The 25456-nt window shown below is 27.8% G+C and overlaps 5 protein-coding genes across 10 annotated transcripts in view; 2 read left to right on the forward strand and 3 right to left on the reverse strand.

The window, feature by feature from the left end:
* LOC132950414 (WD repeat-containing protein 47) overlaps positions 1-5231 on the reverse strand; it is a 47912-nt gene extending 42681 nt beyond the window's left edge. Inside the window, exons 1-3 of the mRNA XM_061021855.1 lie at positions 5143-5231; positions 2849-4333; positions 2619-2766 (exon numbers count right to left, since the gene is read on the reverse strand). Of these exons, the coding sequence (XP_060877838.1) occupies positions 2619-2766; positions 2849-4333; positions 5143-5216 (1707 nt within the window). The 5' untranslated portion in view covers positions 5217-5231. The remainder of the gene's footprint in view (positions 1-2618; positions 2767-2848; positions 4334-5142) is intronic.
* LOC132950417 (tubulin-specific chaperone E) lies at positions 11-15918 on the forward strand. 6 transcript variants are annotated; one of them, XM_061021864.1, is made up of 11 exons: positions 11-201; positions 12733-12940; positions 13013-13207; positions 13277-13465; positions 13527-13677; positions 13754-13878; positions 13956-14064; positions 14131-14262; positions 14325-14481; positions 14541-14758; positions 15696-15918. In XM_061021864.1, the coding sequence occupies exons 2-11, from the start codon at positions 12744-12746 to the stop codon at positions 15786-15788; spliced, it is 1566 nt and encodes a 521-aa protein (XP_060877847.1). In that variant the 5' UTR covers positions 11-201; positions 12733-12743; the 3' UTR covers positions 15789-15918. The 6 variants fall into 6 exon arrangements, with proteins under 6 accessions (XP_060877847.1, XP_060877846.1, XP_060877848.1 ...); XM_061021863.1 differs by lacking the exon at positions 11-201 and adding an exon at positions 11681-11921; XM_061021865.1 differs by lacking the exon at positions 11-201 and adding an exon at positions 12195-12425.
* On the forward strand, positions 8180-11188 carry LOC132951404 (tigger transposable element-derived protein 4-like). The gene is made up of 2 exons (XM_061023215.1): positions 8180-9562; positions 11180-11188. Exons 1-2 carry the CDS (start codon positions 8180-8182, stop codon positions 11186-11188), a joined length of 1392 nt encoding a protein of 463 aa, XP_060879198.1.
* Positions 15809-24504, reverse strand: LOC132950416 (cleavage and polyadenylation specificity factor 73). The gene is made up of 14 exons (XM_061021859.1): positions 24018-24504; positions 21692-21755; positions 21531-21628; positions 21329-21457; positions 20507-20774; positions 20291-20441; positions 20042-20217; positions 19071-19200; positions 18831-19006; positions 18604-18753; positions 18412-18520; positions 16297-16625; positions 16113-16235; positions 15809-16053 (listed from the first exon to the last, which is right to left on the reverse strand). Exons 1-14 carry the CDS (start codon positions 24092-24094, stop codon positions 15952-15954), a joined length of 2082 nt encoding a protein of 693 aa, XP_060877842.1. The 5' UTR covers positions 24095-24504; the 3' UTR covers positions 15809-15951.
* On the reverse strand, positions 22081-24090 carry LOC132950418 (uncharacterized). Its single transcript, XM_061021867.1, has 2 exons — positions 23133-24090; positions 22081-23059 (listed from the first exon to the last, which is right to left on the reverse strand). The coding sequence occupies exons 1-2, from the start codon at positions 23963-23965 to the stop codon at positions 22363-22365; spliced, it is 1530 nt and encodes a 509-aa protein (XP_060877850.1). The 5' UTR covers positions 23966-24090; the 3' UTR covers positions 22081-22362.
* Positions 24505-25456: the final 952 nt, after the last annotated feature.

Raw genomic sequence — 25456 nt, forward strand, 5'->3', positions numbered from 1 at the left:
GACGCATATTACGACGTTACGACGTTCGACGAACAGATATTGTTATTCGCGCACCTACGGCGGATCCGGCACGGGCTCTTGCGAAATCGTCAATTTTATTATTGTCGTACCACGACGGTCGCCGCTGCCCGCCCGGCCGAGGAATGCGTCTTCGTCGTTGTCGTCGGCGGCACTGCAAAGTCCGAACCAGCCAATTCGCATGTATATAATATTGTTGTTGTTGTTATTATTATTACCATTGTTATTATTATTATGTATTATGTGAGTCACATAGTAACAGGCAGTGGCGTGCCGAAGAAGGTATTTTTGAGGCAATTGCTTTAAGTTTAAAATTGGTGGGTGTGTGATGAATGTTAAAAATACAAAAAGAATAACAGTTATTGTTGCTTTTCGCTGTAAAAATTTATTTATAGGACATAAAATATATTTTTTATAGGGGGGTCTTTAATTATTAATTATGCCTCCAGTTTAAAAACTTCAACACGCCATTGTTATGTGTTATATACCTATAGCCATATAGGTAATGTGATTCCGTATACCAAATAATAATGGGACTCTTGCCATTATTATTATTATTATTATTATTATTATTATTATTGTTATACAAATTGTAACCAGAAATAATGTAATAAGTAATTAGATATACCACTTGGGCATGTTCTCGATTTTAACGTCGTACGGATCCGGTAGAAAAATTACGATTAATAATATTTGTTTGGGTAAAAATCTTGTTAGCACGTTACAGTTACGTTTTTAAATATCTTAAAATACAATTTAAAAGCCCGGATTTTAGAGTTAAATGCCCTAAAAACCGTAAAATGCTCTAAGCAATTTAACAAATGGCCTTGAAATTGAAAATTGTCTAAAAATTGAAAATTAATACTTCTTATTCTAATTTAAAAATACACGTAACGCATATTTTATAAAAAAAGCATTGCGCAGCTAGTATTGGAAAACAATGCAAAGTGTATTAAAATCTACTAATAATACTTTTTAGGTCAAAAGCAAAGTTGAGAAACCTAGTTCTGCACCCTACTGTAGGCTGCACATCCTGATGATGTGAAAAATAATTGAATGCGTGGATACTAGATAGTATCTTATAATTAGTTATAAATATTATAATAGTCTTTACGATTCGACGCGGCGTAGAGATGATGAAATTCAGGCACACGCCTATAAGTTCGAATTTACATGGCCTCGCAGCTTCGTCCAAAGCCGGCGCCCCCAGCAAGGAATGCGTCGTTAACGACACATTTTGCGAACGTGCGCTAGCTAACACCACCCGCGCCCATTTAGAGAAGACTCAATAATATAAGAACCAGTGTACGACACTTTCGCCAAATTCCATCGATCTTTTTTCGTCCAAGAAAATATTTCCGTATAATAATAACCGTATAATAATTTACTGTATAGTTGTAAAATATTATTATTATGATATTATTAATTGGTCTGACTACCATAGAATAACTAAAATCAAATTAAACTATTCAATGGTACCTAAGACCTAAGTCATATTAATATGTAATAAGTTATTAGTTATTACTAATATAATAATATTATTTTATTAATATTTTCTTTACTCGATGGTAATAACTAATAAGTAATAACTAATAATTAATATTAATATTAGTACCTACTTATAATAATATTTTTATATCGTTATCATAATAATTGGCAACGAATAATTAAATTGTAATTATTAAGTTTGAATCAAATACAAAACGTAAATCCGTAAGTCGTGAATATAAGGCAGTTAATTGATAAGAATAATTTATAGTATACTAATTAGTTTGTTTTAAAAACTTCTCAATAAATGGTTTTTTTTTACATCTAAATTCTATGTTAATTTATAGATATTTATCAACCATTTTTTCACACAATACAAATTTTTGCACTAGTCGACAAGGCTCACCTTAACCAGTGGGTAGACCTCACCCAAAAAAAAAATTATCAAGAGCAAACCAAATACAAATATATATATATATATATATATATATAATATATATTAGCCTTGAGTACAAACGCCCATTACCACCTATAGAGCCATTACATTTAGTATCTATTATATTATTAACAAAATTAATTGTGCACTAAGTACTTTTTTATGATGCATATTTGTAATTTAAAATAAAGATCAACCAAGAACAATGTTTTTAAAAGAAGATCTATGTTATTTTTAATGTTGGTAATTTTAATTTATTAACGATGACAATAACGTCGATTGAATAGATATACGTGAACTTTTATAATACTGCACTAAGGTATACACAAAGACTTGAAATCTCTAGTCTCTGTGGTTTATTACAAATATTAATCTGATAAAATACTTGCAATATAATTTAAGATTATACCCAAACCCAATCAATCATTTGGTCATTCTTCTTATACATTATTTCTATCCAAATAATTCAGTAGGTACCTATATACTTTCTGTATAATATGTAATGTATGTAACAATATAATAATTTTATCATGAGACTTGAAATTAAATGTAAAATATAATATTATAAAGATATATCTATTTAATTGTTTTATAGCTAACAAGAATATTAAATTAATTAGTTGCCTACACCATTTAAAATATATACCTGACATATAATATAATCTTAATTTCTTACCTGTATTTCCTTTAAGTTATCATTCTCAGAAGTCCATTCTCCTTTACTTCCATTCATTACATTTACTTTTGTAGGGATTGGAGGTTTGGCAGCATTATTTTTTGAAAATGTCGCCGTTTCAGATGGTACAACTTTATTTGATAATTCACTAAAATATAAATTACAATGCTTAAAACCTGAATAATAATATAATTATTACTTTATACACATATGCATATTTCATATCATACCCGTTTTCTTCTTGAAGTTTTGATTCTGTACTACGCAATTGCTCGATAAGCTCGAGTCTTTCTCTTTCTTGATCTTGTAAGGCATCATGATATCTTTGTTTTTGCCGCTGATATTCCTTTAGCAAATCACACTGACTATTCTGCATATCAAAACTAGTACTAGATTGGTTAATAGACAACGATTGATATCGATCAGTAAGTGAATCTCTTCTAGATGATCTGGTAGTATTTGACGTTGTTGTGGAATTTGATGACCTTCCAGGTTCTGGAGATGATAATTCCGAAAAAAATTTTCTATTTTCTTTTACAGGTGTCACAACTTCAGTAATAGAAGGTAACTCTCCGTTTATACTATTTACGAAAACTTCACTTTCAAATAATTTATCTACTGAACTAGTCATTGGTGTATTACTCTTAAGTCCTGTTAAATGAAAACTTGCAAAAGACGATTTTACAAGGTTTGACGGCGTATTAGGTACCCCGATAGATGATATAAGAGATGACGAAGAAGTATGGTCAAGATTTGGCAGCAAGGAACGTGACATAATATCGGCAGCTGATCGTGGTCTAGTAAATGGCATTGCAGAATGTGGGAATTGTTTTGGTTTTATAGGAGTGACAAGCATGTGTTCCGTCCATGATGTTTCCAAAGATGGTCTCTCTAACTGTTCAAGTTCAACATTTAAAGTTTTTTGTTCGAAAGGCACAATAAAAGTTTCAGCTGGAATACTTTGGAGCCATGACATCAAACTAAGATCTGTATCTTTATAACCTTCTGATCCATTAAATATATGTGAAAAATTTAAAACATTAGGTCCAAAAGGCTGTGTATTTCCAACCGCTTTCGATTTACAAAAATTACAACAGGATTCATAAAGCATTCCTTTAATAATTAATTGAATGAGCCTGTCATTTATTGCATCAGGCATAACAGGTTTTTTATCACATGGTAAAAATTTCATTACAAGAGGATAAACTTGTTTAAAGCATTGTACTCTCGCTGTACTAGGGTTCCAATCTTTATACCCTAAATTATCGGATAGTCTTGGTAATGTCAACATTAAACAAAGATTAGAATATTCCTCTTTAGTAGGACATACTTTTTCTAACTCATTTAGAACTTTAACTACTTCTTCTACTGCAGTGTCTACACTTCCTACCACAGTTGCTTCTGATTTCATACATATTAGCTCGGCATATTTATGTCTTAGGATACAGTACCTGAATTTATTGGTAGGAAAAGTTGGTATCGCTTCCAATGGTTGAATGAATTCAAGCACGTCATCCCATTGACCATCCAAAATGAGTTGGCGAAGAAACAAAGCATCATCTGAATAACTTCCATTTATAACACCAGTTTCACGTTCTACGCTTAATTGAGATATATGAAGTTCGCGATTATGCAAAAACTCCAAAGTTAATCTAATAATATCTTCTTCCCGTACAGAAATCTTTGCTGTTGGCATCACGTAACATATAAGCAATCTAGAAACAATAAAACATTTTTATTTAACAAAATAGAAATTTAATTTATTAAGAGTGAACAGGTTAAGGTAAGGAAACAAACAACACTGCCAGACATTTGTACAAAAATAGTAAAGGAGTGCCCTCGCAGACACTCCTTTCCTGTTGGTTTATTTTAGTACACCAACAAATATACCCTTGCTAGTTGCTATAATTGACATGCTTCATAAAGATGCATAAGGTTCAAATTGTATAATTATTAATAATAAATAAACTCAAACATCAACATAAAACAATTTACAAGCCTAAGTAACTTTAAAACACTTAGTTGGTTTATTAACTAAACACAATATTATTATATGTAGTAGGTAATTATGATTTAAATGCAATATTAGCAATACAAACTTTAAACATAGAAAGATTACGAGACACTGAGTAGAATATTCTGAAAATAAACTGGAGAAAAAGAAAAAAAGAACAGTGTACAAGTTTGTTTTTGTAGTTTTATTTGTCTTGAAACTTTTAGACATTGAAAGATATTAAGTGAGGGTTGCATCATGAAGGTTTTATTATTGAGTAATTCAAAAAGACACATGACAATGTTTCCCTACACAATAATGGATTGTTACTGCAGTATTTGTATCTGTATACATGTTATACATAATGTAGTGAACTAAAAGTAACTAGGTAAATGAAATAGGATCCTCTTAAGTAAATTAAAATGTGTATAGACCCTTATAATACGTTTATATATAAATTATTATCTAATTTTCGAAAGTATAGTAGATAATAGTATTGTAATATAAATAAAAATGTATGTATTTACAAACCTTGAAATAAATTTTCTGTGCATATTTTTTACATTTCTGTTGAAATAATTTACGTTTGATACAACTGTTACCATTACCAAAATTACACTAAATAATTTGTTAACATTTATTGAAAGATGAAACGGAAAAATTATAATTTATTGTGGTCAGTTCTTGTCTAAAACTGAAACTAAACTAATCTCTTTAAAATAAGTGTTTGTTAAAAACACCTTCCAGTTTCTATTTGAAGCTTATTTATAAACAACTTATATATAGGATGTTCTACATAGGTACAATACAACACGTCATATATAATAATTTTAAAGTGAAGTAATATATTAAAACGTGAAATGTTATCAAATATTAAATACCTACAATGTGAACTTTATATATTATTTTTAGTTATTTTGTTTGTTTTTTAGTAATTTTTATTACATATTGAATATCATATATTCAATTTTCATACCTTTTTAAAATTATTATAATTTTTTAATACATAATAATATTATACTTCAATGATTAAGCAATTATTATTTTTACCTATAAAAATGATATTTATGAACATGAAAATAAAATTGGCTTGTTTATGACTGTTCAGAGAGTTGGTATGAACTACTTTGAAACACCCTATATAACATTGGAAACTTCAATAATAATAATTATTATACATATGTTTGTCTAATTGTATATGCAACACCAGAAAAATATAGCCTGTAGGTAAACTACACTGATTATAACTTATAAGCTATAACCTACTTGTAACAGTTCACTAACACATTATTTATGTAAAGAAGACCATTGACTTTTAGTTACTTCATAAATAAATAAGCAACAAATATTACTGATTTAGTGATATAAAGCTGCATTAAACTTATTAAAACAAATAACATGAGTTTAATTGTGGGTACTTTAAATAATAATACAAGATAATAACAGCAAGTTTTAAAATAAATGAAAAAATATCTTAGTTTTGCAAAGAAGTACCTAATATTACAAATTATTTATTAAATTTCTTTCAACTTTTAAGTATACAAATCATTTTATTAATTTTTCTTTAGTTTAATTAAACTTATAATTAATATAGAACAGTAGTAACCAACATTTTTTTATCCGAGGGCCATAAAAAAAATTCCTGACGAGCCAAGAATATAAAATTTTTCCTTATGACTTAAGTTAATGAAATATTAGCCATAGGCATTATTATGCATATTTAATTAGTTTTTTACTGTACATAATACAAGCATAATAATCTTTAAATCTTAATATAGGTATAGACTAGACATCCTAGTTATAAATCTAATTTTTTATTATTATAAAATATAAATTGTAAAAAATATGTGAAGCATAAAACTACTTACTAGTTTTTCTATCAATTACTAATTCTAATTTGCTTGAATTCACCAGACGAACGGCATGAAAATGTTCATTTATTATCTGAGACCGATTTTTACTTTTATTGATTTTCATAGAGTTGTTCTCATATATATGTTAAACCGAATATACAGGATATCATAGCTGTAAACTACCGAACATTTGGAAAACATTCTTTAAATAGATTTGAATAAAATTCAACAAGATTTTCAGTGTTTTTAAATACTTATTAAACTGAAGCTTGGTTATTTCTAAGTCTAAAGAAGTTTCAATATTTTTTAAATCTATGTTAAAAGGTTTTTATAATTATTATTATTTTCAATTTTGTCACATAAAAAAAAATTGTTTAAAAATATGTTCTTGTATATTACTGTGAAAAATATATTGGTACAACTAAATTGATAATATTGATGAATAATGTTAACTTAATGTTTGTTCAAAACGGTAAATATGATAAATTATAATTTTATTTGTATTATTAAACAACTTAATGACTATTATACTGCGATTTTATGTCTGATCAAAAACACATGTAATTGATTACAAGCAATAGGAAAAGAAGAAATTAATTTTTATTTTATTTTACACACGTTACATTTTTTAAAAAAATTTATTTTTAATTTTTATTTAATATATTCTCCATAGTTAGGCACCCAGATACCTATAGTGTCAAACAGATGAAATTTGTGGAAAAAAAAACATTGTACCAAGAAATAATTTATTTGCTACTGAAAGGTCAATCAAAATGAAACATTGAAGCCCACAAAGTTATAATACCTATATATAAACACAACAATTGGCTAATTAAAATCCAATATAACTTTTATAAATCTATAACAATAAGTAATAACAATTATATATAATAATATAACAATTTAGTATGGAAAACTTTTTTTTCTGTTATTCGGAGTAACATAATTTCTTTAAGCAGCACTAAATCTAATAGATCTATGGATGTACCAATTACATTATCCATTTAAAATGAAGGTCATGTAATGAATATTTGTGAGCATCATAATATTTAATAGGTAGTTACTTTATGACCTGTCTTTTCTACACATATTTCCCCCCACCATTTATTATAATTTTCTAACAACTACCTTCCTACTCCAATATAGGTATTTATTTATTTTAAGTAAATTAATCTTAAAAATACAAAAAAGTGATAATTTTTATAAAATTTCATATCACATTTAATTTAGTGTAATTTCCCAATTTTTTTTAAATAATAAAAAAAAAATAACAACTAAAACGGAACATCTGTAAGATGGAAACTCCAGGAACACAAAAAAATGTTTTGATTCAAATGCATAATGAATGTGAACCCCATATACAGTAAAACTCGCTTAAGACGCTCTCGCTTAAGACGCTTTCCCGCATAAGACGCTGTTTTTAGTCGGTCCCTAGACATTTCCTATACTAGTCAATGTAAAAATCACCTGTTAAGACGCTCAGTTTTTCTCTGTCTAATCGGGTAAAACGCTCTTTTTTTCAGCAGATTACGATAAATTTTAGTAGTTTTGTGAAAATAAAAATAGAATTTTTAGTATTATACGTGTTCTTATCGTTTTATTTTATCGCTATACCTATTTTATCATTACTTATTATAACAGTTTTACTGTATTTCATCGTCTTATGAGATTTAGTAAGTGCTGTTCGTTCGCATGTGTATAACCGTAATTTCGTTATGGCTAGTGGTATAAAACGTAAAGCGCTAACGATTTCGGACAAACTCAACATTTTGAAAAAGTACGATGAAGGATTGGCTGAGAAAAAAAAACAAAAAGATATTGCTAATGAACTGGGGATACCTCCTTCCACTTTAAGAACTTTATTGAAAAACAGACATGAAATAGAACAAAGCAGCTTGTTAGGTGGCAGCAAACGACAAAAATTAAAACACGGGAAGTATGAAGAGTTGGAAAATATTTTATTGGAGTGGTTTCAACAAGCTCGTAGTTTAAATTATCCAATAAATGGAGGTATAATCACGGAAAAGGCGATGGAGATTGCCGCACGTCTCAACTTAACCGAATTTAGTGGATCGACTGGTTGGCTGGATAGATTTCGGAGTAGGCATAGCATTGTGTACCGGCAAATATCAGGTGAGGCTGAATCTGTTAATAATGATGATATAGCTTCATGGAAAAATAACGTGTTGCCTTCATTACTGCGTGACTATGCTCCTGACGATGTATACAACGCTGATGAATTCGGATTGTTTTTTAAGCTTATGCCAGATAAGTCTTTTGTTTTTAAAAATGAGACATGCCATGGTGGAAAGTTGAGCAAGGAACGTCTCACGGTTTTAGTATGTACAAATTCTACCGGAACCCATAAATTGAAGTTGGTCGTCATTGGAAAAAGTAGGTCTCCTCGCTGTTTCAAAAATGTTCGTACGTTTCCATGTGAATACCTTGCTCAAAGTCGTGCTTGGATGACAGGAATACTATTCATAAACTGGATTCAACAGCTAGATGCATTTTTCGGTAAACAAAAGAGAAAAATTATTCTATTCGTCGACAATTGTCCGGCTCACCCTAAAGATATCCCTACTACCAATATAAAACTTGTTTTCTTTCCACCAAATACTACATCTAAGTTACAACCCCTAGATCAGGGTATCATTAAAGTGATAAAACAAAAGTACCGAAAAAAGTTAGTTCAGCGGTACTTGAGAGACATGGAGAGTACCAACCAAATTTCAACTAAAGTTAACGTTTTGGACTCCATACATTACGTTAGTGCCGCTTGGGATGAAATTAAACCAGATGTAATAATAAACTGTTTTCGGAAAGCTGCATTTGGTATGTTGAACAACTCTGAACAGGCTGATAGCTCACCTTTAAAAGAAGAGGACTTTCAGCTTCTGCAAAATTTTGCTGATTATGCAACAGTAGATGATGAACTCGTAACCAGTAGCACTCGGACTTTAGATGAAATAATCGCTGATACGAACTTAGTGGACAATGAGAAAGAAGACGACGATCAAGAAGAAGAAGATCAAGACTTTCCAGTATCTACTCCTACAATAACTACTGGTTTGCAACATTTATCGGAAATTCGGAAAGTATTATTCTGTGTTGAAAATTCCGAAGAAATGTTAGGTTGTCTTAATAAAATTGAAAACTTTCTTGCTGAAACACATTGTCAGAACCTTAAACAATCAAAAATAGATCATTTTTTTAATAAACAATAATAAAATATGTATGTAATAATAATATTTTTTTAAATTAAATTCAGTAGCACAAAAATATAAGTATGTATGTATATCGTAATTATAATTAATTTTTAAGTGTATTTCTCATTAAATTATGTTTAATAATAAAAAAATAAACTCGATATTTCAACCACATCATTTTGTTTCATTCCCGCATAAGACGCTTTCCCGCATAAGACGTTTTAGAGAGCTGGTCCCTTAAAGAGCGTCTTAAGCGAGTTTTACTGTAGTTGGAAATTCTATTAAGATTGAACGGTTTCAACTGATTCTGTGTTAGCGAGGTTTTACTGTGACAAATAATTTTTTTATTAAGAAACAAATTAACCATTTCATTAAAATTATTAAGGCCATTGTATAAATTGAATTTGATAAATGTTATAGATATCATTGAGAAGTTATTTATTTTGTTATTTAATTAGATACATTATTTAGGAGAAAGTTATGAGGTGGTAGATAAATATATACAAGTAAGTCTATGACAGCAATCATGATACCCTCAACAAATTGCTTAAAAGCAAATACCTACCTATTAATGAAATATAATTACTACTATTATTAGTATTATTTAAAAGTTTAAAACAATATACAAAATTACAGATTTATTTAAAACCATCCGTCCCTTAAATCATTAAATGGTAAATTATCAATTGTGGCTTAAATAGTTTAGTCTCATAGGTACCTATACATTTTAAAACAGAACACTATTAAATTAATTAAACCAATAATAGTATGCATATCCTTACTACTATATTATTTACATGCTATATTTTAGGATTTTCAAAGTCAAAAGTCTACAAATTTAATTTAGTTTATAGTATAATAAAAGGTAATAGGTATGTTTATAATTTCAATATAAACACTGACCAATTTATATGGTAGATGGTAGTCATTTGTTACCAACATACTCTTACCTTCTTAAATAAAAATGTAATAGAATTGCATTTAAACAAATTTAATTGGGTTTTTTAATAGTATAATAATAGAATAATATACCTAAACATCACAAAGAAATATCTATAGTTATCATCAATTGTATTGAATGTAATAAATTGTTTTAAAACAATTTTAATAATTTCAGTTTTAAATAACTATGAAAAGTATAGAATAAATAGGTAAATAAAGTACAGAAAATATTTAAACAACTTGATAGGTAGTACATAAATTCCCTAATCAACTTATTTGTCATTTTAAAATATTAAAATTGAAACCAAATATATTTGTATAGTAATAAATACTAAATAGGTGTTATGTAGGAAGATCCATATTGGTTTTTACTATATTTTGACATAATAGATACCTAAGTAAATAGATAGCTATACATATTCATGGAATGTAAAAAGCTGGTGAGCTAAAATAAAACTAACAAATAAACAGGTAAGAACTCAATGTTTATTCAATAAATCAAATATTAACATTAGCTCTTGTATGCTGTATTGCTGTGTAAATACAATGTTAATTTTTTTTTAGGGGGAATGATTTAAATCTCAATAGTTATTTCATAAAATATTATTTTTCAATTTTTAAAATGTGTAGGTAGATGGATAGCACAATAATTCATTATACACACATGCATATTCATTATTCCCACGAAAATTATACTACAAAATATGAATAACGTACCGTTAATAAAATAATTTTCCGTCGAGCAGTATCTGTGTGTAGGTAATGCCAGACTAGAGGTCAACAAACTACCATAATTATATTTTATTGTCTACAAGACAAATCGATAGACAAGACTCGGGGCCTCTGTAAGCACAACGAACACGTTCCCAAATCGTGGCTGTAAGGATTCGCGATCTTGAAATACCGACCGATTCAAAATCCGGAATCGTTATAGAGAAATATTATTGAAACGCCTACTAATTTGAATGTTCTAAAGAAATAATAAACTAAACATCAACAAATAACAATTATGAGTTATCACGGTTGAAATGTGATAACATTATTTAAACATGATAACATTAACTATCGAGGAGAATCATCTGCCGCAGCAATAAAAATACTGACTCGGACCATGAACATAGCAATATTATTGACTTGGGCATGGGTAAACGGTAAAAATGTGGAATAAAAATAAAATAGTACACAAAACAGCTTCAGTACAAGTTAGCAACATGGTATGCTTATAAGAATCCTGTTTCGATTCGTATCCGCGCACATGGCACATTACCAGTAACATTTCGTCGTAGAACAATATTTCGTTGATGAGGTATATTATAATAATGTAGTGGTTTATCTCATTATTAATATAATTATTTTCTTCATAGGTATAATATATGGTTTATCTTTATTTATTTTTTTTATATTATGGCTATGACATAATAATTGACTCTACACATTGAATGGTATCATAATATGGTATCATAGTTCAATGAAGCTCACGCCGAAACTTATGACCGTCAAAAACTTACGAACATACCATCATTTTATGCGGTGATGATACCCATCTTGTTTATAATATCATGGTTTACGGTTATTTAGTATCTATGTGATTACGTCTTATTATTCTGTCTCTTCATACTCACGAAGATCTTAATATTATAATAATATCTTAGTATTTTACTATCTTAGTCCGTGGTCATGACTCTTGAGACTAATTCTATTTCAACGATTTATTTAAGTTCGAAACTTTAAATATGAAATAATCCAAGCTTCAAGGTTGTACAAAAAGTAGGACATATCACTTAGGTACTTGGCAGTAACTATATAGTAGGTACAGCTTGGTTTATATCTGTGGGTACAGTTTATTTTTTATTGATTAATGGTTTTAAATTTTTAAATTGAATATTATATATTCTTTACTTCTTCTTCTCCTGGCATTATTACTCTCTAAGAGTTTTGGCCGCCATTACAATATCTGAACTAACTATATTAGTTGTTTTATATTAATCGTCCACTATTATAGAATAATAATAAGTCACTAATGAAAACTTTTTAATATCGATTTGAAACCGATAGGTAAAGCATGTCTGTTAAAATACTGAAAAACAATTTTTTTTACTTCTCTATTTATATTACAGGTTGTTAAATTATGGCAGATGTCGAAAGCAATTTTTATGGTTCTGTAAGAGTTGGCCAAAAAGTGAGTATTGGGGCATTCGATGGGTTTGCTCGCTATGTTGGTCCAATCCCTGGAACAGATTCTATATGGGTGGGAGTTGAATGGGACAATTCAAACAGAGGTAAACATGATGGAATTCATAACGGTATCAGATATTTTAAAACTCTGTAAGCATATACATATACAACTACAATACATAGTTTTAAAATAAGTTGACTAAAATGTTGTTTACATTTTAGACATCCTAACGGGGCATCTTTTGTTCACTTAGAAAAAGTGATGTCTCACAACGTTAGTTTTTTAAATGCTTTTCAAAGTAAATATGGCCAAAATTGTGGTAATAATATTCATCAGGAGATAATTGCATTGATGAAACAGTCTAAAATGCCATCATTTGAACTAGTTGGAATGCAAAAAATTCAGAAAACACAAGCGTAAGTCTTTCATATTTTTACTTGTTAGTTATTAATATTATTACTCATATAAACAATTTTACTGTTTAGATGTTTTGATAAGTTAACTCATGTATGTCTAAGTCATCACGGTATAACATGTGCAGGCAATCCAAACGAAATACAAGATTGCTGTCCAAATATTGTGAATTTAGAACTTTGTAATAATTGTTTTACTGATTGGGGAACAGTATCAGAAATAGCTCAACAGTTAAAACATTTGACAACTTTAAATTTAAGGTAAACTAATTAATAATACTAACTTCATTGAAACATCCAGCCTGATAAAATGTATTTTTAGCTTTAATAATATAGATTTACCACAAGAACCAAATCATCAATTAAAGGAATCTTTTAAATGCTTGAAGAAAATTGTTTTAGGTAAACTCAATTATAGCTGGCATGAGATCATGTCTTTATGTGAAGCATTTCCAGTACTTGAAGTATTAGAGGTATACATTTAGAGTAAACTAGAAATAAAATTGTATTATTAAGTATTAACACAATTATAATATTAAATATTTTTAGGTCCCTGATAACAATATAGATAGACTTGAAACACATTCAGTAGTCATGGAGAATCTTTTGTACTTAAACCTGGAAAATAATAATTTATCATGGTCAGAAATCAATAAATTGCGCTCTTTACCAAAGTAAATACCTATAAATCTCCATTAAAACAATACAATTAAATATTTTAGTTACTGTTTCATAAACTTTAAATTATCAGATTACAAACTTTAAATGTCAATCGAAATGGAATAAAAGACATTCAAATTGTACCGTCATCGTTTACTTCACTTGAATTTCTGATGATCAGTGATAATGACTTATTACATGTAAGACAACTTTTGATGTTTATTATCATAAATATTTTTTAAATTAATATTATTTTTAAATTCCAGTTTGAATCATTATGTGAGCTTAATAAATTACCAGCATTATGTTCTTTAAGAATTCAAAATAATCCTCTAATTAAGGGTATGAGTGTAAGCAATTACACCTTACAAATAATAGCAAGAATTGCCAATTTGAAGGTAAACTAATATATAAATCTTTATTAAACTTAATTATAAATTTAAATTAATGTTTTATATAGACGTTAAATGGAACTATGATAACTCTTAAAGAACGACAAAATAATGAAAGAGATTTCTTAAAGGATTTGGACATGATATGGCATAGACAGTTAAAAAGTGCAGAAGAAAGAGCTGCATTTTTGACTAAACATCCACGATATATGGAACTCATTGCTAGTAAATAATTAATTATTATTTTATATCATACAAAATGTTTTAATATTATTCAAATTTAGAATATGGTTCTGATTACTCGGAAGACCTGAACACGTCAAACAAAATAAAAACAATAAAAATTAGAATTGTGAACTTTTGCAAAGAAACCAGTACAGAAAAGGATGTAATAATAAAAACACTTCCAATTACTATGACACTTAATCGTTTAAAAGATCTTGGAAAACGTATATTTGGTCTAGGCAATAAACAACTTGAATTTTCTTACCTAATAAAAGAGGTAAATTTAAATTTTAGTAAGATAATTACAATATAATATTATATATTTTCGCCTTTTGCTTTCAACTATATGGGGTCAGCTACCTTTGTACTACACCTCCATAGGACTCGAGCCCCCCTCCCCTTCTCACCTATTCATAATCTAGCTATTTTCGTGTCATTCTCTATTCTGTCTGTATATCTCTTCTTCGGTCTTCCTCTCCATCTCTTTCCTTCTATATTAATTTCCATAGCCACTCTCACAGCCTCAATCACTTCTCCTTATAACATAACTGTGACATCTTACAACTGGTGTTTGTTGCCCTTCAGTATCTTAATTTCACCATTAGCCTAAGTTTTCATTTGTTGATCGGGTCCCTCTGCTCTTTCAAGTGTTAGATTAATCATTTAATTTTTTAAATCATTAATACCACACTATTATTGGAGGTAGTGATTTTTATAGAACTCAAAATGTCTACTACAATATTACCTACCACTTAGATTGCAATTATTGATTTCAAGGTTGTATTGAAATTTGTATGTGTTCAAATACTAACATCAACTTTTTCATTTTGCATCGATGTCCATATTTTCATAACTTTTGAAATTCGGTTAGTTTGAGTGTGACCTACTTAAAATAATATAATTATTTATAAAAACTTACCATTTGTCTGAGAGACATTGGTTTGCAACGTAAACACTTAACAAAACAAAATAACTAAAACAGTACTAATTCACAAACGGCGAAGGCAAAACACAACTCTTGCTTGTTAGGTGTCCAAACCCCCTACATTTAATTTGATTATATATAAATTGTCTGGTACTATGGTGTCCTTATCAGGCACATGATTTCTATAGTTAAAGTAGATAAATCATTTTAAAATTCTTCTCAACCAAATATATAATATTGCAAATAATACAATTCAATTTATTGTACTTGTATTCTACTTAATTTTTAGAAACCAGATATTGAATATACCATGGAAAACATGAATCAAACATTAGATTATTATTCTGTTGAAGATGGAAACACAGTATTAATTAAATGGTAAAAATAATAATGCAACCTTAATTTTTAATTGTTAATCTATTAATTGTATTTTTAAATGTTTTATTTTGTACTTTTAACAATTTTAAGTTGTTTCATCGTTTATTAAATAAAAAAAAATTATATATATAAAATTAATGGGAAAAAAATGAGCAATTTAAATTGTATTATTTCATATTTGTGATATTTAAAGGTGTTACAGTATTATGTAGTCTAGATATGGCAGCTTGAACCATACGTTGCAAAACCTCATCTTCGCATGTTACTTCCTATAAAGAAACACATCTTAAGTAAAATTAATTCCACCTAACATTAAAAACAAACATACCAAATTCTTTAAATTAATATTAGCTTTTTTCCCATCAACAGCTACAAACAATTTTTCACCCTTAAATATTTTTGGTACAGATTCCTCACCAAACATTTCTTGTAAGATTTCAATCAAACATTCCTAAAAAAATAGATTATTTCATATTATTTTGTATAAAAATATTAAATAAACAAATTTTAACCTTGAAATGCATGTGGTCATACTCGGTAAATGGAACCGATGCCACATTTTTCATATCCCCGTGACTCATTGACTGAATCTTCATCAAAACTTGTACAACAATATCTGCATACATATCATTTTCAGGTGTAGTAGTCCATTCCAGGGTGGCAAAGTTTTTATCCACGGAGACATCCACTGAATTTAAAACTCTTAACTTTTTGTTGGGAATAATAATTTCAGGTACACTGCCAGTCAAATGTGACAACATATTTTGTAATACCGTAAATGATGATGTAAATCTGTGAAGTTGTTTTTGTTGAATTTCACTTAATAACATATCCGAGTATCCTATTATAAGAAAATGTAAAAATTATTATTCATCCCAAATTAATGAAGAATAAAAAGTAATAAACAAGAGTGACTTTATAGTGATAATTATTAAATTGATTTTATATGAACATTCCATACTTTGTATAAAAATAAGAATGTCCAAGTAAAAAAAAGATATATTCAATTTAACCCAATTTTGAACGTTTAACCCTTGTGGAGTTTTTATAATAGATTCTAATTACATGGAACCTTGTTTTAAATGTTCAATTCTCAGTTATAAAAGTTGAACATTTTATACATTTTTAACTTCAAAATAATGATTAAACTTTAAATTTGATAAATTTTGTCGAAATTCAAACTTTAAATGTTCATAAAAAAAAAATTGTGCCTATGTATTTTTAAAATTTTTCAACTGATATTGTAATAATATATCAGGAGCCTTGCATTAAATTTTCACGCTTTATTACCCAACAAATAAAATTTTATTAATATTTATAGAAAAAAAAACTAAAAAAATTGAAAACTGACATTATTGTTAACAGCTCAAAAAGTCTCAAACTATTTTCAAAATTGTATGGTTTATAGAAAATAAAAATATAAACATTCAGTAAAACTTTCATGTATCTACATTTATTCGTTTTTGAATAACAACAAAATAGCAAAATCGCGTTACATGAGAAATCGAGTAAATATCAAATGTTGTAAAAATATGAATTTCAAATGCTCATAAAAATTTTATTTGACTTTCTTGTTGACATTTTTTTTTGATAAAAGTAGACAAACTTATGGATAATCTTGTATTATATTTTCAAATCTTAGATTTAAAAAGAAAAATTTTAATGAATTCTCAACTCAAAATAATTTGCTAATTTTCGTGATTTTTCCGTATTTTGTCAAGATTTGAACTTTAAATGCTTATAATAAAAATTGTGACTAAGTGTTTTAATTTTTTTCATCTGCCTTTGAAACAATAAACTAGGAGCCTTATCATTTCTTGAACACTACTTCACACATTTCATTTGTTTAAATAATATACTAAATATTATAGCAAATAACTCATTCATATTAATTATTTTAAACAATATTTTAAAACAATGCCAGTTAAATAGGTAAGGCATACATACTTGAGATTACATAAACAATAGTTAAAATTCAATATTTTAACTAAAGTATTTCGCATTTTCTATAAATACATCATGTATTAGAATTGCATAGCTTTGGGGTGTCCAACCTTTTGTGAAGACTGGGCCACATCATATGGGTAGAAATTGTTGTGGGCCACATACTTTTTAATAATAATACATTCAAATTGAATGATTAAATTATATTGTATAATACAACAATACATTTTTTTTAAATTTTACTATAGCAAATAATAAGCAGAAATATTTTTGTTGATAAATGACACGGAATATTGCTATCGGAGCCAATAAAGATAAATTACTAATAAAGTTTATCTTTATTTGATGTTTAATATTTTGTAGTTTTATATTCTTAAAATAATTTTTTTTTCGTAATATTAATATATTATATTATACAATTAAATAATGGTTTTTAAATTGAAATGAGGGCCGCAACAAAATCTACCATGGAGCACGGTTTGGACACTCCTGGCATAAATGATATCAAGATACAGAAAAATTGATGATAATTTTGAAATTTTTATATCAATACTGCCGACAGAAAATTGCTTGGTGGCAGATCGATACATTTTATACACTGAGTACTTGGTTGCAAGTCAAATTCTTAGTCAACTATTTATTTGTGAAAATAAATAAAACCATAATATTGATAATTATCTTACTTGGTATATCTTCAGAAGCAAAAATATGGTAGCTAAAATTTTTTTTTAATAAAACGCCACTTAAAATGTTATCTTCTGCTGGTTTCTCAACAGCTATATCTCCCATTACCTAAACATAAAATAATGAATATAATAAATTAAATGGAATGATTGTTGTACCATGTTGAAATGTAAACTAAGCAAATTACATACTTTAGCAGTTTTTTCCCCAGTAAAATAAAAATCAACTCCTACTGTATTCCGAGGATTATAAACTTTGATATCTTCAGAGTTTTCTTCATATTCTCTAACCAAAGCAGATTTCAACCTTTGCATTTCATTTTGTTCCCCGTGTACCAATACCTAAGTAATACAAAAATTATGTCACATAATTTATTTATTCAAGTACCTTTGTTTTATTAATTATTTGAGATACTCACAATATGGGGTGGTTTTAAAATGTTTATAAATTCTCGTGTTTGCTGATAATCTGTATGTGCTGAAAATGATATATAATCTACAGACATTTTCAATGGTAACTTTTGACCAGTCATAGTTGTGATATCTTCAGGTTCAGATAAAATAGCCTTAGCTAGTGTTCCTTGTACCACGTAACCTAAAATAATTATGATAAATAAAAAATTTACTATAATAAGATAAATTATTCATTTTTATTTTACCAGCAATTATAACACCATTTTTACTATCTGTACACCACATTTCAAAAAGCTCTCTAGAAAGGCCACTTTCCATGACACCTGGCGATGCCATTATAACACAAGGACCAATGTCTTCAAAATGATCAATGCTCTAAAATATTAATATTTATAATTAATAATTTGTTATAAAATAACTAATTTAATCATTTGATTGGATTTAGACAAAAATTAATAAAAGGGAGAAGTGTTTTAAAAATTTGCATTCCTAACACCTGAGTACTTTATAATTTAAATATCATAATTAAGGCCCAGAAAATGATTTCCTAAAAATCTTAAAAAAATGTTGAAATGACTTAAAATATGATCACAAAAATACAAAAAAATACTTTGACATTTTTAAAAATTTAGGTTTTATACAATTTATGTATCATAAATTGTAAATATTATAGAAGCTAGCTCTTTAAAAATATTTACTTTTGAAAGAGTTATCAAAAATAAGTTGATCAACTTTTAGGAAAATTTCTGATTGACCAGGCCTAAAATAGTATCTGCCAACAGTAAATAATCGTAGATTGCGAGAACAAATGATAAAGATAATGAACAGCGATAATCCACAAGCTATGGAAACTGAATGTGTTACAATAATGTGTAACTTTCAACAAGCAAAATGCAACAGATATATCAGATATGTAAAAAAAAAAGGATAAAAACGAATAAAATGCACCACAAAAAGTAAAAAATTACCATAAAGCAATGAATTCCCTGAAAATGCAAAATAAAAATTGTACCATTCAATTCTATATTTCATGAATCAAATGTCTGTAAATACGAGCCTCGAATGTAAGCATTAGAAAAAAAATATGCAAATAGCAAAATAAACATATGAATTTTTTTCAGGACTATTGTAATTTCATTGTTTATATTTTATGACAATTAAAATGATTCAAATATTAATTATACTTAATATTTATGAATATTAAATAACAGCATACTTTAAGGTTAGTAATATGTTTAAAAACAAATGGATTGTTAACAGCAATTTGACGTTTTATACGATCATTCATAGCATTAATATATGTCTGGTACACAGCCATACATTTTTTAGCCAATGATGATGCATAATATATAGGAATATCATGAAGTTCTGGGTGAAGACCCCAATATTCATCTAAAATTTAAAATAAAAACATGAATAAAATAACATTGAAGTTTGTTATGATAAAATATAGTATCCTTTTTACCTAAGATTAACAATAATTCTTGAGCTCGTCCTAACGCAAAAACTGGAATCAAACATCTTCCACCTCGATTGACAATATCATTGACAAGCATAGTAAACCGTCGTTCCCGTTCTTCGCGTTTTTCATGTATATGAGTACCATAAGTCGATTCCTAAATAACACAAATCATTTTAAATTAGTAAATTTGTATTTATAAGCCACAATCACAACATTTACAGTAATAAGAATTTCTGGCCTTGAAGGTGGTATTTCAGCAGCCATTAGATGCCTGTCTTCTTGTCTTGAAAAGTCTCCAGTATACAAAACTTTAACACCAGCAATTTCGATCATAAACATTGCAGCCCCCAACACATGGCCTGCATTATAAGCACAAAAACGAATACCACCAACATCTTTTTCTTCGTGGAAATTTATTGTTTCTATACGATCCATACTCTTTTCTAGATCAGCTTCAGTATAAAGCATCTGTTCAGTACCTATGTTACTGAATTAATAAATTATTGCTTAATTAGTAAGAACTTAAAATTTGCACACAAACAAAATAATATACATTTCAAAAGTTCTTAAAAACTAATACTGGCATAGTTTATCATAATAACATACAATAAATGAAAAAAATAGCTATGAGTAGAGCTCCCACCTCTCCGGTTTTACATATAAACTACCAATTATGGGTCTAGTGAATAAATCTCTGGGCTGTTATAAATTAGTACTAAGATAACTTTAACTATTTCTTCCATTTCATTACCTACTTTATCACCCCTCATAAACACATCTTTCATAAGTAATAAGTGTATTAGCGTATAGGCAGTGCCGCAAAAAAGGGGGTGTGCAGAGCGTGCCACGCACACGGGCCCCTTATTATGTAGTTGCGGCACTGCGTAAAGACATGGTGTCTAGTATACGGCCTACAGATATATTTTGATAACTTTTTTTTTACTTAATAGGCATTCCATCTTTTAATGGTGACAGTCCTAGTTATGAATTAAGTGCTTTTAATATCTAAAATACTAAAATATCTTCGTAGAAATAAATTACCTGACTTTAATGTAATCTGACAGTAACCATCTATATATGGCTTTAGTTGCATGAGTCATATAACATTTTCCTTTGAATTTAGTCTTGAGTAAAAACCACGGTAATGCTCCACTATGGTCCAAATGAAAACTGTTGAAAATAATAAAAACACATTAATTAGAATTAATTAGGCATAATTTTATTTTTTTTTATTTTTATTTACTGAGTGATTAAAAGTAAATCAATTTCGTTCGCTTCAATGAGATCAACAAATGGCAATGCATCTAAACCTTGAAGGCCTGGATGAATTCCACAATCAAGCTAAGAAATAATACAATTCAGTTAGATAAAAATATAAATTCAGAAATAGAACTTAAGACTTGCCATAATTTTTTTGCCTTTGAATTCCATAACAATACATGATCTACCAACCTCTTGTCCTGCACCTCTAAAATATAAAATTTAATAAAAAGTTATTATTTTGTATCATAACATAAAACTAAATAATTGTAGTATAATGTATCTTATAAGTTTTGTAACAAATAATAAATGAAACACCAATATTGCATATCATTATTTATTTTAACTAATAATTATTCTAGTAACTTATTGTTATACATACATATTTCATAAATTATTAATACATTTAAAAATTTATATTTTTGACATGTTATTTTTACAATTATAGTATATAATATATAAAAAATTAAATGGTAAATAATTATATACAATTAAATAATAAAGTCGATAAATTATAATTAAAGATTATAAATGTATAACTTAAAATATGAAAACCATGTAAATTTATAAAATAATTGAACAAATTGTAAGTACCTAACATCATATTTTAAATTATGTCTTCAATAACATTTTTAAGGAGATATTTGTAAATATAAAAAGAACATTTTCAATGAAGTATCAGTTTTTAAAATATTTGTGTTAATTATTTAATATTACATTTTCATAATGACCTAGTTTAAAATATTAATTATTATAGAATAAAAATATAATTATTTATTAAATTCTATGAAAAATAAAATATTTAATTAAATTATTCATATTTCCAAACTGTCCATTTTTAAGTCTGCGTCATCTTCTTCATCACTACAAGGATTAGAATTTGGAACCTCTGTTTTAATATGATTTTCTGAAAAAATTATTTTAGCTAGTTCTTCACGATTTAGATTTGTAGACCAGTCTTCATATTCATCTTTGGGCACTTCAATTTCTGAAGAACACTCGTTATATTCATCTTCATTCTGATTATCTTCATCAATTACTTCTTCTAATCTTCTCATAATTTGTTGCCTAGTATAATCTAAATTGTCTTCCTCCATGTAATCACTGTATAGTTTAATATGTTCATTTCCACAAGAAGGTAAATTACCAGCTAAATACTTCTGCCATGCCCTTTCTAAATATCCATACATAACATTTCTTATGTCTTCTATAAACTCCTTTTTAAGCCAACCAGCATGTTTACTGCAAGTAGTTGATAGAGATGCATTTTTAAGCATCTCTTTCACTTCTGGCAAATGTATATCACACAGTTGATAGTTAGCAACAATTGATAAAGGAAATGAATTTGGAGAAAAATAAAATTGTTTTTCAGCTGTATTAGGATTATAGTCTTCGATGTTGAATTTTGCTATTTTAGGATTAGACGAATTGTGTTCATCAAACCATTGATTGCGAATCTCAATAACTTGATATATGTAATTTGATGGATCGTTGTGGTAGTTGTACCCATGCCTGTAAAAAAAAAGCAAATTTAATATACCAATTACTACTCCTAAGAAATAAAATAAATCATTAAATAAATTACCTGACCCACATGCGCCGAAATGGTCCAGTAGTGGTAAAATAGCCAGTGGTTGGTAATAGGTATTTCATCTTTTCCTTATTTATAACTTTGGCAAAATGAAACAAAGCCGGTTTTACCCAGATTGGCCTTTTTTCAAATAGTTTATCCATCAATCTTTTTTCATCAGGAGAAAACATTTTTACAGTTAAACAATACTTTAATAAATCCAGAGGCATAGGTGGTAGGTCAGTATCCTCAAAACGATTATTTTTAGTGAAATTGCGTAAATATGGCCTTAATCTATGTTTTTTAGACAACATATCCAATTTTTTAAGATTTACCATATCATAAAAATCTGTCTGAGGTTCATTGAATTTACTTAGCTTGCTAGGTAATAATGATAAAGGCACATCTTTTTCTAAAGCCCAATTTATATCCAATAATTTATTTGTACTCCATAATTCAGAACAATTGGGATTAGGCGGAAAATATGCAAAATCCATAATATTTGTAAATGTAAACGTTTTTTGTACAAATCCAATTACATGAGCTGGTAATACTTCTATAGGAATTTTTTCACCGGTTTTTTTATTTAATTTATATTTTGTCTTTACAGCGACCAGTAATGAACGTTCATAATGTTTGTTCCCTGAGAGTGATGGTCCAAATTCTGATCTTACTAAGTTGACTGATAGCGTAGCTTCTGAATTCTCAAATGCATGAGTAATCTCATCAATGCCTCCAAGATTTTCGATTGCTCGTTCAGCATTATTAACAATACCAGGATAAATTATACAATTTAAAAGTTTTAGTTTGGAAGGACTGATAATTTCAGCTTCTTCGGATGATTCCATTATTCAAATATAATGAAACTTAAATTAAATAATAATGATTATAATGGCTTACAGCGGTTTGATAGTAAGTTTATCATTTTCTTCTTCAGATATCTGAATTTCCTCCTTTTTATCTTGAGCCGACAACATTTTTCCTAAACAAAATCAAATAAAAGACAAAAGAAACCAATAACAACAAAAGTTATTTAGTTGTAATATTGTAAGTTAAAATAGAAAGGAAATTATGTTTTAACTCATGTCTTTTACATTTATTTAAAACTTAAAATTTAAGTTTTTACTTATAGTAAGTCTAATAGTCTAGTAGTCACTAGTCTAAGAAAGTCGAAAGTTAAGTTGTTGTAATTACGTTACTATTTGGTACTTGGTAGTATATAGACTATAGAGATAAATGATAATTCTAAAATCTTTGAGGTTACATTTAAATATTTAATCAAACCGCCAACCGGTAGAGATATTATAGTGGTAACTACCACTGTCTACCAAAACATATAACACTCGAAACTCGATCAGCTGGTAACCAAAAAATCTCAAAAAAATAAAACGCAGTTTTTAGATTCTGAGCAAGCGATATAAATGTATTGATTTTACAATGATGTGTGATTTTTATTTTTTTATTATTTTCTCATTTTTATGTCTGTCATCACGGTTTGGGATAGTAAAACTGCTTCGATTTTATTGATATTTATAGAAAAAAAAACTAAAAAAATTGAAAACTGACAATGTCCGTGAACAGCTCAAAATATTTGGAAAATGTTATGGTGTATAGAAAATGCTAATATAGAGTTGCACCAAAAACCAAAATCGATTTTCTCAAAAACAGATTTTGCGTAAAAATTCCCGTTTTTCCTTAATTTTTCTTTTGTTTTTCACGGCGCTTTTGAAAACTACCTGGCAATTTTTACTTTTGATCCCCCAAAGTACCAACTAGATTCAGTTTCTTATCAGAAAAGTTATTGTTGAAGAAATTCCAAGCACTTTTACTGTCCTAAAAGGTGATGACAGACACTTTAAAAAATTTAAAAAAAAAACACATCATTGTAAAATCAATACATTCATCGCTCAGACTATTATTATATAGCTATGGGTACAATGATATTATAATATCATTGAATTCAAATTTAATACCAGTGTCGGGGAAGTTACTTATTTTGGGTAATTAAATTACATTACTAATTACTAATCAAAATTGTAACTAAATTATTTTTAAGTTACTTTTTTTTCATTTTGTCAAGTTACATTACTTTTGAGTTTTAAAAGTAACTCAATTACAATAGAAGTTACTTTTTTTTTTTTAATATCACTGGAGCTTAATAACTATTTTTCCTATATGACAATACACAAACTAAATAATGACTATCAACAATATGAAATTATTAACAATTAATACTAATCTACCCATTAAATATCAATCTTTATTTTTCAAATTTATTTTAAACAACAATGCGTTTTCAAAATTATCGTCACTATTATCATGTTTTTTAAAATAGTTAA

The sequence above is a fragment of the Metopolophium dirhodum genome, chromosome 8 (assembly GCF_019925205.1).
Source record: "Metopolophium dirhodum isolate CAU chromosome 8, ASM1992520v1, whole genome shotgun sequence".
NCBI classification, from domain to species: domain Eukaryota; kingdom Metazoa; phylum Arthropoda; class Insecta; order Hemiptera; family Aphididae; genus Metopolophium; species Metopolophium dirhodum.